The 17006-nt window shown below is 44.4% G+C and overlaps 1 protein-coding gene across 2 annotated transcripts in view; it reads left to right on the top strand.

The window, feature by feature from the left end:
- LOC120034978 (deoxycytidylate deaminase-like) overlaps positions 1-17006 on the top strand; it is a 56390-nt gene that overhangs the window by 1361 nt on the left and 38023 nt on the right. For both annotated transcript variants that reach the window (XM_038981704.1, XM_038981703.1), the window contains exons 2-3: positions 3114-3231; positions 8574-8709. In XM_038981704.1, coding sequence (XP_038837632.1) covers positions 3114-3231; positions 8574-8709 — 254 coding nt within the window. The remainder of the gene's footprint in view (positions 1-3113; positions 3232-8573; positions 8710-17006) is intronic.

Raw genomic sequence — 17006 nt, forward strand, 5'->3', positions numbered from 1 at the left:
GACGGTGCCTCCCAGGGCCTCTACAGGCTCGATAACAGTCTCTTTGCACCGTGATTTCACGCTGTTATGAAGGCTTGAGTTCCGGATGTGGTTGATTGAACTCTGGATGGCATTTTGAGACTGGTTGCATCAGGTTTAGCCTTCGTCATAGATATTCTTCAGTGTACGGCACACCGCTGTTCTGTCTATTTTTACTAGTTCAGCCTTTGAATGTATTCAACTCTCCACCCTGCTTACACTTGTATCACCTTCATTGATGTGAAGAATGCTTTGGCTGAAGGCCTATACCGTTTCCATATTAATCCTCAGCCTGAACTCTTTAGGCTGCCTTCAGAGTAACTGTTGCTTGCCATCGAGTTGACAGTTTGGTCATGTTCTTCTGACCAAGCTCTGCTTTTGCATTCTCATCATTGCAGTGAAGAATGCTGAGGCTGAAGGCTAGGCATATAGGCCGGCGTATTCCATATCAACTCTGAACTGGTTGCAACCATAAATGTCCTATTAAATTCCTAATTCTATGGTTGCAACCATAAATGTCCTATTAAATTCCTAATTCTATGGTAGCAACCATAGGGTGCATGTATGGAGTTGACAGTTTGGTCGCGTACCTCTGACATTTCCATCCCCACGCAACATGCACGTTGGCAAACTTGGCATTCCGAGGTGCCTTCCTGCCTTCCCTAATATCACTCACTATGTCGACCGTCCCTTTCAGACAGGCATTCTGCACTTTCACTAAACCAGGTAGCCTAATGCCTTAATTTCCCAAACTCTGTTCCCAGATAGAGCCTACGATGTAGGGCCGAGTATAGCCAGGAAAAGTCCTATTTTGGCGTGCTGCTTGGAAGCGCGATGATAGCCTAATCCTCCCGCTCATTAAGCCAATAAGGAATGGGCATTTTGGGGAATAATAAACCCCAGAAGGGAGAACGCCCGGGAAGCATTATCCCATGGCATGTTATCTCTTCTCCCAGCAGCTGTACGGTTGAAAATCCTGTTTAGGAAGGCTGGCCACCGTTCTGCAGAGAGTAGGACCTCTGATATGACAATCTGGTGCCTGGGAAAGCCAGAAGAGCCCAGGGGATCGAACACACTCATCTGCATCTCATTTAAAGGACCAATGTCCTGGAGGGAAGGGTGACTGAGACCACAGCAACAGCTAGCATTGGAGTAGCATAGGAGAACCATAGAATTACAATGAATTGAACTTGAGTGGCATGGGATTGGGCACTGCAATGTCTGACTGTTCTAGTCATTGTAATTCTATGTCAGCATTTGAACATATGGCAGCAGGAAGATTCCAGGGTTCTGAAAGACCGCGTGAATACCACCAGGTCTCAGGTGGGGCGATTATTAAGATTCGAGGTGATGCTTTAATGAATGATGAGAAGGAAGACCCATCTGCACAAATTGACAACAGAAGACATTTAAGCTACCAAAGCTTCCCCGGAGACCAATGCTTAATTAGATGTATCAAGGAAGAGTCAGATGCTCTCCCTAAAAAGCTGGACCAGATTGAAAGTCTGCATTGGAAGATGGAGGCCTACTCAACTGAAAATGTGTTTCGATTAATGTTTTATGATTCATTTCATGTATTATTCCTCTCATCTTGCTTTATTAAACATTTGAACAAATCAAATCGCTACATCAACTGTAAATGATTTTACAACAGCCTCTCTAACTAGATTCGCTAGGCCTAATTAAATACAAATGCCACGTCATTTGATCAAGCCGCAATGAAAAGGCATACACAAGTAGTTTCTTTTGTCTTTTGAGCGACGACGGCCCCTCTGCCCTATGATGTACGCCACTTAATGCATCCGAACGCCTGGAAATGTCACTTTAAAGTTTTCCCCGTTTGACAGTCTTGCTCCGCATGCTGGCAACCATTAGCCAATTTGAAATGTAGGGACGAGATCTCCGTCTCCGCTGTAGAGGAGTTCAAAGTGTCAGACTCCAAACACATCCCTCTTTCTCCCTCCATCTCTTTCTCTGATCCCTTCTTCATTTCTTTCGAGTCCAGTCGTGTCTGCGGGGGGGTATAGGCGAAAGACATCACCGATCTTGTCTTTGTAGACAGGCAGACGTGGTGCGTTGCTGGACAGCAATGGGTCTCGATTGGCCCTATTGCCCTAGGTTGGCACTCTTTTCATTTCTTTGTCGTGTGCCAGCCAGGTGGGTAGGGTTTAATTGCCAGGTCGAAACGCACGGCAGAGAGATCACACTCCAAACTGTGGAGGAGCTCAAAGTATCCCTTCCTCTTCTGCCGTCGCTGTGTCTTTGGATCCACTTTAGAGAGTGCTTTGTAGACAGGCAGACATGATATCTAGGCCTAGATCTATGCCACGATCGGCCCTAGGTTGGCGATGGGTAGTGTTTAATTGCTGGGTACTGCTGCTTCAGTTTCCAAGGTGCTCCAGCCTGACCCAGTGGGACTTTCTGCGACTGTACCCATAATAGCTCCCGGTTCCTGTGTCTGGATCCGTAATGGCGGGTGAGTGGCCTGGAGCACAGCAGTGAAGAGAGGATATAATTGTTTTCAAAACGCGAAGAAGGTACGCTGGGATAGTGAGGACTCTAGACAGGGGTGTTGTAATTATAAGGAGTGGGTGTCTGTTCTCCATGGGGTTAAGACCCAGGTTTGAAGCCCTTTGAATCGATGTGTGTGAAGTGTCTGTCTGAACTTGTCTGTGTGTGTTTGCGTTCACGCCGGCACATGTGTTTCTTTGTAAAGCAAGAGAATGGAGACCGAGACTACATCATGCTGCCCTCAAGTGAAACACGTGACCGATGCCCCTGACTGCTCCTTTTTGACCAACGAGCCTTTTGAAGATTTAATTTGTTTTACTCCATCCCTCCCTAGCTTGTCACTTTCCTTCTATTGTCTTCTCTTATCCCGAAGACTCACCCGCTCTCCTTCCCTCATCCTCCCTCCTTTTGTCTTCTCCTCCTTCTCTCTATTTCTCTTCCTCACCTTTCTTTCGCTCATTTTTCTGACCTCCATTTTCTTTTGTCTCCTTGTTTTTGTCTCCCCTTCTATCCCCCCCGTTCTGACCTTTTCTCCGTTTTCTTTCTCTCTATCCATCTCTTTCTCCTTTCTTCCCCTCCATTAGGACCCCGGCCTCTGATTCTGCTCAGACGAAAAAGCGTGAGGACTACCTGGAGTGGCCTGAATATTTCATGGCTGTAGCCTTCCTGTCAGCTCAGAGAAGCAAGGATCCCAGCTCACAGGTAAACGCATACATACACACACACACAGCTCAAAGAAGCTTTCGAGATCCTAGGTAACAACATCACCACCTCCTACCCCACCTCGTCATTGATCCTGACCCCCCCAGCCCTCCAACCCGCTTTCTCTCCCTTTCTCCCTCTACCACGGCTGTGTAAGGCGTCCACAGCCCCGCCTGTTATTAAATATTAATCCAGATGCCAGGCCCTTCGCCCTCAATAAAGCCCCCCTGCCTTTCTGATCAGGCCCTGGCACGGACGCCACTCTTTGACACTGCCGGTCAAGACGGCGGCGGGTATTTGATTGAGTTCCCAGAGTTCCCGGCTGTGGGGCAAGCACCCGGTTTGGGCGGTGGGGGGGGGGGGGGGGGGGTGTGTTCCAAGCGGTCGGGGGCCTTAGCCCTTGTCTGCCTTAGTCAGGGATTGGATGACTGGTGTAGGCCTGTTAGCTCCAAGTTGGATGTCGGTTTTGATTTGTTTCGACACCTATACCCCCTGTCTGCACTGTGCTGTCTAGTTTGATGATCGACCTAGAGCTTGTTTTGAAATGGATTTCTGACCCACAGAAGTGGATGGAGGGAGAGTGAGGGATATTGGAGAAATGGAGGGGGAAAAATGGCTACAGGGCAGAGATTTTCAATACTTTTTTTTAATGGTTCCTAAAGTATTTGGTCAAAAATAGATGTCGTGTGGGAAATCTGGACTAATTTTTTATTATTCGATACAGCTGTATACAGCTGTATGAAAGTGTATGTGCATTTGTGCATGTTAGTGTGTGTGTGAGTACAAAAGTCTCTCGCCCTAGCCCCGCCCCCTGTCACTTGAGCGCGTTTGTTGTTGCTCGACCACGAAACACTTGCGTTCAGTAATATAAATCCACAAGCATTCTATAATTACACTATTAGTTTGTTTCTTACATCTGCAAACAGCTAGTCTGTCTTTTCTTAGCAAGTTGCCACTAAATAGTTATAGCTAGCTAATAAATGTATTGAGTCAGTGCAAACATAGCTAGCTATACAGCCTGATACCAGTGACGGTTTAGGCCTAAATCAGCATGTTGTTTGTGCAACATGCTTCTAAACCAAAGAGTATTAGGCGAAGCATGAGTATGTTAGCTACATGAAGTAGCGAAGAGAAAACAACATTTCATGTAGCCAAAAATATTAGTGTCCCGAAGGGAACACTGACCAACACTTTGGTTCCTACCCTGTCACAATAACTCCTCCCTGGCATTTTCATTTGTTGTCATGTCAAACTATGCCTACTATTCTATTCTAACTATAGAATTAAAATAATAATAATATTTCCATGATTCCAATAGTTCACCCAAGAGTTTTGATCAGCAATTGCAACATTTGGTTAAAAATCGCAATTGCAACATTTGCCAATATTGTGCAGCCCTATGTGGCAGTGTGGATATGATCTCAAATTAGTGCAGGAAATGCAGAAATTGATAAATGCTTAACAGTTCTGAGTTGAAGTTGAATTGAACAGTATAAAACAATAAGAATGGGGAGAGAGACCCATTGAAATCACTTAGAATGTATGTGTTGCCATCCTAGGGTCACACACTACTCATAAAGCAAATTTTGAATTTACGTTATTCAAAAACATAAAATAACGTCAAAATAAAGCACAGTTGATGAAGTCACTGCAACCCTTAGAGTTGCAGTCTGTTTTGGAATGGGTGGCCAGTAATTAACTGGTCCTGAACATCTCTAAAACTAAGAGCATTGTATTTGGTACAAATCATCTCCTAAATTCTAGACCTGAATCTGGTAAGGAATGGTGTGGCTGTTGAACAAGTTGAGGAGACTAAATTACTTGGTGTTACCTTAGATTGTAAACTGTCATGGTCAAAACATATAGATTCAATGGTTGTAAAGATGGGGAGAGGTTTGTCCGTGATAGAGATGCTCTGCTTTTTTGACACCACACTCCACAAAGCTAGTCCTGCAGGCTCTAGTTTTGTCAATCTTAATTATTGTCCAGTCACGTGGTCGGGTGCTGCAAGGAAAGACCTAGTTAAGCTGCAGCTGGCCCAGAACAGGTCAGCACGCCTTGCTCTTCATTGTAATCAGAGGGCTGATATAAATACTATGCATGCCCAGTCTCTCTTGGCTAAGAGTTGAGTAGAGACTGACTGAATCACATTGTGTTGAAAATCCCAAATTGTTTGCATAGTCAACTTACGCACAGCTCTGACACACACACACACCCCACCAAACATGCCACCAGGGGTCTTTCCACAGTCCCCAAATCCAGAACAAATTCAAGAAAGTCTACAGTATTATATAGAGCCATTATTGCATGGAACTCTGTTCCATCTCATATTGCTCAAATTAAGAGCAAACCTGGTTTCAAAAACAGATAAAGCAACACCTCCCGTTAGTTTGTGTGTCTGTATTGATATGTAGGCTACGTGTGCCTTTACATTTTTTTTTATGTAGTTCTGTCCTTGAGCTGTTCTTGTCTATTAATGTTCTGTGTTATGTCGTGATTCATGTTGTGTATGGACCCCAGGAAGAGTAGCTGCTGCTTTTGCAACAGCTAATGGGGATCCTAATGAAATACCGTCAAACATGAGAAAAATACCATGATATGCTGGCCATATTGCCCAGCCCTCGACGAGAGCTGGCTCTGCTCCTCTGTGATAAGCTCAACCCCGGGGGAAGGAATGGGGACGGAGGGGGGAGAGACCAGTGGGGCACAGCAGGGGGTCTATGGATCCAATAATCCTCACTCCATCTCTCTCTATCCAGGTGCCCACTGACTCCACACCTGCTGCTGGGAGTAAGTGCCTTCAGAAAGTATTCACACCCCTTGACTTGTTCCACATGTTATTGTGTTAAAGCCTGAATTCAAACTGGATTTAATTGATTTTTTTTCTCTCATTTATCTACACACTATCCCATAATGACAAAGTGAAAAATTCAATTTCTTTTTATCACAAACTCCCTAGTCCTTGCCGATGACAAGCATACCCATAACATGATGCAGCCACCACCATGCTTGAAAATATGAAGTGGTACTCAGAGATATTGAATTTGCCCCAAACATAACGCTTTGTATTTAGGACATAAAGTATATTTATTTGCCACAATGTTGTGGATCCATCTTCAGTTTTCTCCGATCACAGCCATTTAACTTTAACACAGCCATTTAACTAACTAGCCATTTAACTTTAACTTTTAAGTCCCCTTGGCTTTGTTCTGTGTGTGCGCGAGTAAGTGCACATGAGGTGTGTGTCTGCGACTGTCTAGAAAACCTCCCTGGTCTTTGTGGTTGAAATTCACTGATTTGACTGCGGGACCTTACAGATAATTGTATGTGTGGGGTACAGAGATGGGGTAGTCATTCAGAAATCATGTTAAACACTATTATTGCACACAGTGAGTCCATGCCACTTATTGTGACTTGTTAAGCAAAATTTTACTCCTGAACTTATTTAGGCTTGCCATAACAAAGGGTTTGAATACTTATTGACTCAAGACATTTCAGTTTTTCATTTATGTAAACATGTCTAAAAACAATTCTACGTTGACGTTATGGAGTATTTCGTGTGTTTGTAGGCCAGTTACCATGAATCTAAATGTAATACATTTTAAATTCTGCCTGTAACACAACTAAATGTAGAAAAAGTCAAGAGACCGAGACCGAGAAAGGGAGGAAATTTCAACACAAGCCCTCTCTAATGACCTCTCATTTCTAAGCTAGTTCAGGATGTTGTCTTGTCTCCACCTCAGGAGAGAGAGAGGTGGGGATTAGAAGAACGAAAGAAAGAAAAGTTTTTAAGCCAGCCAAGCCTTTCCTGATCAAAACAGTACGAGGATGAAACGGAGGGTTGGCGCTTTAGTCGTCTATCCTTTATTTTCTCCTCCTTTTTCCCTCTCGGAAGAAAGGGATATCTGGCGCCGTTTCATGTCTCTCAGCGACGGGTCCTCACGAGGCCTCCGTGTTTACAGACCGCCACGGGGGGGGCCGAAGGACGAAGCTTCCTTCCGCCTTTGCCACATTTCCCCCCCGTTGATATTTGACCACCTTAGTTGACGCAGTCCACCCACAAGAAAGGATGGTAGCTTATCCCTCAGTGAGCTCTCTCGCTTTCAAGAAGCCACTTTCTTAGTCCCCCCCCCCCTTTTTAGTTCCCCCCTCTTCTGTCGATGTGGTCGTGTGTACGCTACAGCCTCTGTTTTAAGGCTCAGCTCTCTCTCTAGTCTCTACCCTCGTCAGATGTACCCTTCAAATAGCCCCCCTACATTAATTCAGCAATGCTCTCTAGACAGTCGCATGTGTGCACACAGCACAAAGCCAAGGGGACGCGAGTCGAGACTGAACTTAATTTGATCTGTGATCTGAACAGCAACACTACGTACCATCTTCAAGCTTCGTCTGACTTTGTCTTAGTCGGTCCTATGACACAGAGAAGGACCCTCTATCATTTCGCTCTCTCTCTGACTCGCTCTCTAGTCTTTTTGTCTCTCTGGCTGACTTTGTCTTTCACACATTTCTCTGACACCCTTCTATCATTCTAACATATGAGTGATGGGGCTGGGTGGAGGGTATTGGGGGGGTTGATGTATCGATGGACGGGATGAGGCTAGGAGAGGGGGGCGAGCGGAGGAAGGTGGTGCGTGGGTCTTTTTAAAGTGATAAGGGGCCGGGCGGAGCGTTTCTAGCCCTGATCAAAGCACAGCGTCCTGGGGAGAGCCATGGCGGGGGGTGGGCTCTCTGGGTCGTTTGATGTGTTGGAGCTATGCCAGTTCATCTGGAGAAAACCAACTAACAGTACAGTGAAGGGCATGCGGTACGGTTCCGCCGCCGCACCCTCATTGGTTGGATGACCGATCGTTATTAGAGAAGAAGTGGTTAGAAAACTTCGATGTTTTTGTGAGTTAGATTAGAATCCCTCCTGATTGCCTGTTCCACTGTGTTAGTTACGGCGGAGTAGAGGTTTTGTGCTTGCATGCGATTCCTGATAAAGTTGATGTCTCTCTCATCTCTCTCGCTCGCTCCATCTCTAATTGGCCTAGCTCTCAGCTGGACATCCCTCTCTTCCCCAACTCTCTAAACCACTGAACATTGACCTCCTCACTTTTCATTCCAAGTTGCTCTGCCTCTACTTGCATAAATGTTAAACTCTTAGGCCTACATGCTAGGCTAGATTGGGTAGGAAAATATTTTCTCACCCAAATACATAATGTTTTGCCGTTTGTTTTTGAGGGGGACCAATGGTACTCCTAGTCACATCTTCTAGCCTAGATGCGACACAGTTGAGAAATAATATGTGCACTCTGTCTGAACGTTAAATGAACTCTGTCTCTGTCTCTGTGTGTGTGTGTTAGGTTGGAGCATGTATTGTTAACCGGGAGAATAAGATCGTGGGCATCGGCTACAACGGCATGCCCAACGGCTGTGATGATGACCTGCTGCCCTGGTCCTGCTCTGCCAACGACAGACTGGATACCAAATATCCCTACGGTAGGATCTCCCGAGCAACATCGCCATGGTACCACAGTCCACTACCAAGTATCCTTATGGTAGGATCTACCTAGCAACATCGCTATGGTACCACAGTCCATTACCAAGTCTCCTTATGGTAGAATCTCCCTAGCAACATCGCTATAGTACCACATTCCATTACCAAGTATCCTTATGGTAGAATCTCCCTAGCAACATCACTATAGTACCACAGTCCACTATCAAGTATCCTTATGGTAGAATCTCCCTAGCAACATCGCTATAGTACCACATTCCATTACCAAGTCTCCTTATGGTAGAATCTCCCTAGCAACATCGCTATAGTACCACATTCCATTACCAAGTATCCTTATGGTAGAATCTCCCTAGCAACATCGCTATAGTACCACATTCCATTACCAAGTCTCCTTATGGTAGAATCTCCCTAGCAACATCGCTATAGTACCACATTCCATTACCAAGTATCCTTATGGTAGGATCTACCTAGGAACATCACTATAGTACCACAGTCCACTACCAAGTATCCTTATGGTAGAATCTCCCTAGCAACATCGCTATAGTACCACATTCCATTACCAAGTCTCCTTATGGTAGGATCTACCTAGGAACATCACTATAGTACCACAGTCCATTACCAAGTATCCTTATGGTAGGATCTACCTGGGGACATCACTATAGTACCACAGTCCACTACCAAGTCTCCTTATGGTAGGATCTACCTAGGGACATCACTATAGTACCACAGTCCACTACCAAGTCTCCTTATGGTAGGATCTACCTAGGGACATCACTATAGTACCACAGTCCATTACCAAGTCTCCTTATGGTAGGATCTACCTAGGGACATCACTATAGTACCACAGTCCATTACCAAGTCTCCTTATGGTAGGATCTACCTAGGGACATCACTATAGTACCACAGTCCATTACCAAGTCTCCTTATGGTAGGATCTACCTAGGGACATCACTATAGCACCACAGTCCACTACCAAGTATTCTTATGGTAGGATCTACCTAGCAACATCGCTGTAGTACCACAGTCCACTATCAAGTATCCTTATGGTAGGATCTACCTAGCAACATCACTATAGTACCACAGTCCACTATCAAGTATCCTTATGGTAGGATCTACCTAGGAACATCGCTATAGTACCACAGTCCACTATCAAGTATCCTTATGGTAGGATCTACCTAGGAACATCACTATGGTACCACAGTCCACTATCAAGTATCCTTATGGTAGGATCTACCTAGGAACATCACTATAGTACCACAGTCCACTACCAAGTATCCTTATGGTAGGATCTCCCTAGCAACATCGCTATGGTACCACAGTCCATTACCAAGTCTCCTTATGGTAGGATCTACCTAGGAACATCACTATAGTACCACAGTCCACTACCAAGTATCCTTATGGTAGGATCTACCTAGGAACATTGCTGTAGTACCACAGTCCACTATCAAGTATCCTTATGGTAGGATCTACCTAGGAACATCACTATAGTACCACAGTCCACTATCAAGTATCCTTATGGTAGGATCTACCTAGGAACATCGCTATAGTACCACAGTCCACTATCAAGTATCCTTATGGTAGGATCTACCTAGGAACATCGCTATGGTACCACTACCTACTATCCCTGCGGTAAGATTTACTTTAGTAATATCACCACAATGAGGAACCCTAGGTTAATGTGAAAACTCGACTATATACACTGAGTGTACAAAACATTAGGAACACCTTCCTAATATTGAGTTGCACCCCCCCTTTTGCAGTCAGAACAGCCTCAATTTGTTGTGGCATGGACTCTACAAGTTTTCGAAAGCGTTCCATAGGGATGCTGGCCCATGTTGACTCCAATGCTTCCCACAATTGTATTAAGTTGTGTGTGTAAAAATCCAACAGCGTTGCAGTTCTTGACACAAACTGGTGCGCCTGGCACCTACGATGTTCAAAGGTACTTCAATCTTTTGTCTTGCCCATTCACCCTCTGAATGGCACACATACACAATCCATGTCTCAATTGTCTCAAGGCTTAAAAATCCTTCTTTAACCTTGTCTCCTCCCCTTCATCTACACTGATTTGAAGTGGATTTAGCAAGTGACATCAATAAGGGATCATAGCTTTCACCTGATCAGTCTGTCATGGAAAGAGCAGGTGTTCTTAAGGTTTTGTACACTCGGTGTATGCTGGTTCCATAACTTGATGTAAGTCGGAACTAGGTTTAAAACAGCATGAGCTTTCCTTGAAATACTAAGCATTCGATTGAGTGCCATATTAGCGGTGTTAGCATTTTTGGGTCTATTCCATTCGTTCCAATGCTCCAAACAAGCTCAATCAATCTTAACTAAAGCATTTGAAGGGAAATGAAGGGTTGAACCCAGGCCTGGGCAACATGCCGGCCACTTCAGCAGCTAGTGAACTGTGAACCCCAACTGACATGCTGCTAGGCCATAATCACACGAGCCACTTGAACAGCACTAGCCAGTCCAACATGTGAAGTGTGTGCGGCGATTGACTCCTGCCTTCTCACCCCCCGATGCCCCCTCTCTCTCGCACTCAAGACAGACGGTAGGCTCCATCTGTCTGGGCCTGCCGAGGCCGTCTTTTTCCTCACAGGACCACATGGTGTGCTTTTTCACACTCATCCTCACTCTCATTCTCTCTCTCTCACCTCGTAGTTGCCTCTCATTACAGTGCACAGCCTCTTTCAAACCAGACAAGCCCTTAACAATAAGCAGTAGCCAGTCATCTGTTGTAGCTTAAGGCAGTTGTTTTTTTTAATGGGTGAAACGACAAGCGTCACACGCTCAGACAACACAGCTGAGGCCAACAAGGAAGAGAGCGACTACTCGGCAACACAGATGGGGTTTTAATGTAACACCGGCGATGGAGGCCGGTGCTCTTAACCCCAACGAGCGGGAAAGGAGAGAGATGTTTTTGTGCAGTTGTCATGGAAACCAGGTAGTTTGAGGGTGAAATGAGAGCGGATGGCACACGCTGGAAAAAAAATGTGTTTCTTCGAAAATGATAGAATAGCTGGATGGAAGATGGAATGCTCTCCTGTCTCCTTCAACTGCTTGCTCGTACTATCGGTTTCTACTTCTGAGAGCGAGCGAGAGAGAGCGTGTCCGAGTGAGAGCTTTTACAGTGAAATGATTCAGTATCTATACCTCGGTTCTACAAGGACATCTTGATTCTTGTCTCAGCCCCTGGATGTCTGAACTAGAAGAAGTGACACGGTTTCACCTGAAGAGGGCGCTGGAGACTACAACTTCCAGTTAGTGTCCTTGTCCTCTCAAAGCTCACAGAGCGAATGTGCACACACACACACACACACACAACCTAGATGGAACGTACTACTAGTGTTTTCTCTCCCAACTTCTGATTTTAATGACGATATTAGCCTCTACTCTGGCAACCATGACTGGCATATTTAAAACGTTTTTAGTTGTTACTGTGAACCTAATTGTCAGTGAATATTCTTTTGCGTGTGTGTGTGTAAACCACATTACTAGTGCAGCAGCAGCTGTGCCTCTTGTACCAGACGCTATTCTAATCAGGTCCTGATCTATTGAGCGTTCTGGTTGGTGTGAAATGTAGAAAAGTTTGATGTGTAAGCCTTGAGAGCTCATGATAGGTATTAGGACCAGTGGTGGCAGTTAGTTTGTGAAGTGAAACAAGTACATCCCTAGTACATAAGGACTTACTAATCATATGCAATTATAACCTGTTAGAGATACCTAGGGTGACCGGACGTCCCCGGTTTCCGCTGACGTTCCCTGGTTTTGGTGGCCTGTCCCCTTAAAATGTCCTAGTTGGACCTTTTTTATAAGAACGTTTGATCGGTGATGCATTGTAACCATCTCATGAATAACCATGGCCAGAAAGTGTCTCCAACAGCATAGGCTTCCAGACTTGGGTAGTTTTTGAATTACTAGATGGGCTAAGATTAAGACCTGGAGGGGTAATCCATTTTGTGTTTTACAATTAAATTATTTGAAAGAACTATAATGAAAATTGATAGTTAAATATAGTTCCAAGGCCACTTCATTTTTTATAATTTTCGCACAGCTATACATAAAATAAATAAAATTCCTGCTTTTTAATTTCCTAAATCCGGTTACCTTACCAAGGGCCTTTCTTTCAGAGTCATACTTTTTACTGCAATCGCATACAGTATTAAATTGCTTATATACAGTGTAGGCCACTTTGGGGGAACTCTGGGGGGGGTGGGGGGTGGAGATAGACTATTCTGAATGCAATGGGGACAGGGCCCACTGGGAGAGAAGGGGGAGGGCACAGTTGGCAGACTGTGGACAGCAGATGCCAGCGTGGGAGACTATCAACGGTTACCATGGCGAGGGTGTGAAGAGGCAAAGCACTAAGAGCATTTTGTCAATTTCTGGGGGACTGATCTTTTAAACTCTTCCTGACCCTACAAAGTGTGTGTCTCAGATAAATTACTTTCTACCTCTATAATATCACAATATGTTGCATTGTCCCACTTCGTTTAACTAGAGGGAATGTATGATCATACTATAATATACAGAGCAGGACAGTATATTCAACACGATTAATACTGCGTCCACCCTTTTCTAAAAGCTCATTCAGAAAACCCTCATCCCTTTCTTCCTTAGTAAGCCCAGTAACTATTGTCTCTCTCTGTTCTGTAGATGAAGCATTCTTTAAGTACTGTTATTAAAGAGAATGAGAGGAGAGGTAATCAAACCGCTCCCTTGGCAGTGACTCTCTCTCACACACACACACACACACACACACACACACACACACACACACACACACACACACACACAGCAAAACTATCTAGGAATAATAGAAACTCGGTCCTCTGCCCGTAACTCTGTTCTGCTCCCGACCCGGTTCATTCCTAATGCCTAATTCGTACCCATTCTTTTCCCTACTAACACAAAGGAATAGCCATGTAATTGCTTGAGCCGATGTAGCAAAGTTAAAGGCCCTCTATTTGTCTGCTGTGTCAGGTCGGCTCTACAGCCTCTCTCCCACTGGCACACGCTTGCTTTTGTTTTTGCTCTCCCTCTTTCTCTCTCCCTATGCCCTCTCTCCATCTCCCCCTCTCTCTCTCTAGTCTCCTCAGGGTTGTGGCATCTCTGGCTAGGGGCCAGGCACTCTCTCTGGTGTCCCCTGGCAGCGGAGACAGAATCTGTGTTCCAAGTGACACCCTATCCCCTACATATTGCACTACTTTTGACCAGGGCCTATAGGGAATTGGGTGCAATTTGAGATGCAGCCAGAATCTAGTGGCGCTTTCGAAGTCACATGACTCGACAAGCCTGTGGGAATCAGGAAAGACGTGTGTCTTAAATCAGGGTGACTGGCTAATAGGCTGTAGTGCCGCAATACTTTGTGCTGCAGTGGTTATATTAGCGCTTTTTGTGTGAGTGTGTTGACTCTGGGAGAGAGTCCGAATACCCATAGTTGCGTCCTAAATAGTATGCAGAAAAAATTTAAGTATAATAGTATGCGACATTTTGAAAATAAGAGTATACTTTTATTGTCCGGATGTCATACTCATGTTGGCTTTGACAAAAGCTGATCAATTAGATAAGGGGATGCGCTCCCAAAATCACTGAATAGCGTGAAACGACGCAATGGGGCGTTTTCAGTAGGCGAAAATGTGTTTTATAGTATGTGAGTTTTCGAAAATCGAGAATAGTTTAAATGCCAGGATGTTATACTCATCTCAGTTCTTTATCTAGTGGGATTAGATGCACACTTTCCCACAATGCATTGGAAGAGGTGGTCTGCGAGTGACAGGCCCTAGTTCTCTTCAAGTAGCCAAACAACAAAACTAGGCTACTTAATTGGGAAGATGCCGAATAGCGAAGTTTCTGCGGCGGTGTTCAAATGTAGTCGAAGTAGATTTTGTTCTCCTTAAAATGATTGAGTATTGCATCATAGGCTACATCTTTGAGAGAAAAAAAATTCTTCTTTTTTTATAAATAGTCGATTTCGGTTTTCTAATTTGAAAAGCTTTTATTCTTCTCTTGGCTTTCTAAACCATCTTTGGATTTCTGACAATGTCGGCACCGGGGACAAGCCTTAGCAGTCACTCTGATCTCATTCCCAATGACCAGTGCTTTAGTTTACTATGTTGCTGCCCAGCGGTTCTGAATTTGCCATACACCCGATTTGAACAGTTAAAGTTTTGGTGTGTCCTAGACTATTTGATTTAATTTATTTATGTTACAGCACTTTGGTTTCACTAATAAATATGTTCAAGTGGAAAATATTTACCTACGGTTTAGGTTGAATGTGATAGTCTGCTTATAACCAGCCTGAGTAGGCCTATAACTCCATATCTATTCCATTCAGAGTTAAGAGAAATGAATCGAATTGGAAATTAGCTATTATCAGGCTGCTTAATGTGATGCACGTCGGTTGAATTTTGAAAAATCCACCGGCACTCGGCCCCGCCCCACCTACTCAACCAGTCAGGAGCCGCCGTGGCATACTGCATACTTTTTTACTAAACAGTACGTGCTAAATAGTATGCGACGATGAGTACATGCATTGTATGCAGTTTAAGCATGTAGTACGCTAGTATGGGTATTCGGACATGGTGTGTGTGTGTGTGTGATTTTTTTTAATTAATTAATTTTTTAAGGTGCATGCAAATACAAGACTCCATGTCGGTTGGCAGGTGGCCAATCTTGACCTCTGACCTCTCAATAGCTTCTCTAATTGGCTACAGTGGTCAGAGAGCACCTAACTGACCATCTGCCAGAACACACACACACACACACACACACACACACACACACACACTGACTTTGCATGTGTACAGTTTATTTGACCTAATAGCCAAAGGCCTACTACTACTGATATTACAATTGTAGCCTTATAGAAACTTCTACAGGGCTTTATAAGTTGACAATGTATAGTACTAACCCTTCAGTGCACTCCAGTCTATCCTCTCAATTCCAGACCCCTCCCTCTCTGGCTTCCTACAGAAACCCTATACACTATGCCATTGGGTCACTGGCAGCCCAACATCCACATGTAATTGGCTACAGGTGTTCCAGAATATTCCATTCCAACATTCCCAGACAGACTGTACATTAGACACATCAGTGTTTCATCACAGCTTTTTCTAATGGCCACGGGACCCGGAGAATGAATCTCCAGAGTTCAGGAGAGATGGTTCTACAAAAAATATGGAAAGTCAAACTAACTGCCCAGTTATTAATTTTTGAAGGAGTTCTTTTTGAATTCTTCGAGTTTCACCGGTAATTGAAAGCAGTTTGAGTTGAGACCTGAAGCTTTGTGTGTGTGTGTGTGTGTGTGTGTGTGTGTGTGTGTGTGTGTTGAGATACCTGAAGCTTTAAGGATGTCTCCAGTTAATATGCAGAGGTTAGGGGGGTTGCTGGGTTTGGAGGACAGAGAGGGAGAGAGGGAGAGCGAACTGACGAAAGTAAATGAGTTGGCGAATCTCCAGACAGCCCTTTTTTACATTCAAAGGATGTAGGCCTATTTCTTCCTCCGGTCCACTTCAGAATAATTTCAAGGTTTTAGAGAAACACCCTAGTCTTTCCTGTCTAGTTTCTCCCTACCTCTCTCCAAGCTCTTTCATAAAGATACGTTTATGTTTTTGCAGATGGGGAGTATATTGGGCAACGTATTGTGCATAGCTGTGGCGCAGATATGCCCAAGTCTTCTCGTGCTGTTAGCAAAGCTAGGTGAAGAATCACTTATTTCCCCTAATCTATTTCTCTCCCACTCTTTCTGGCCAATGGGTCTCTCTCTCACCCCTCTTCCTCGCTCTTACGCTCTCTGCTCTGCATCCTCTTCTCGTCAGAAAGAATCTCATTATGATTTTGTATCTTCAAACACAAGATTTCTTCTTCTCCTCATCCCATCCAGGGGTATCTTAAAAGCCCTCTTAGGGTTTCCACTATCCAGGTCCTTGTGTACATTTGCTGCCCAGGTCGTAGCATGATGTTAGACACAATGTGAAGGGTTTTTTACACAGCAATTTCTTTGTGAAACTGGGTAAAGGGGGAAAAAGAAAAAAAAACTCGTAAAAAATGTCTAATCATCTTCAAAGGGAAATAATTGGCCATAATAAAGGCTGTAATATGCAATTACAAGGAACAGCAGTCTTCTTAGCCAAGACCACACACACACACACACACACACACACACACACACACACACACACACACACACACACACACACACTTAACATCCCTCTTGTTCAGAAAGTCTCATGGTTACTGGGGATAATTGCCCTCTACCTGGGAAGGCCATTCT

The sequence above is a fragment of the Salvelinus namaycush genome, chromosome 42, assembly GCF_016432855.1.
Source record: "Salvelinus namaycush isolate Seneca chromosome 42, SaNama_1.0, whole genome shotgun sequence".
In the NCBI taxonomy this organism is placed as follows: domain Eukaryota; kingdom Metazoa; phylum Chordata; class Actinopteri; order Salmoniformes; family Salmonidae; genus Salvelinus; species Salvelinus namaycush.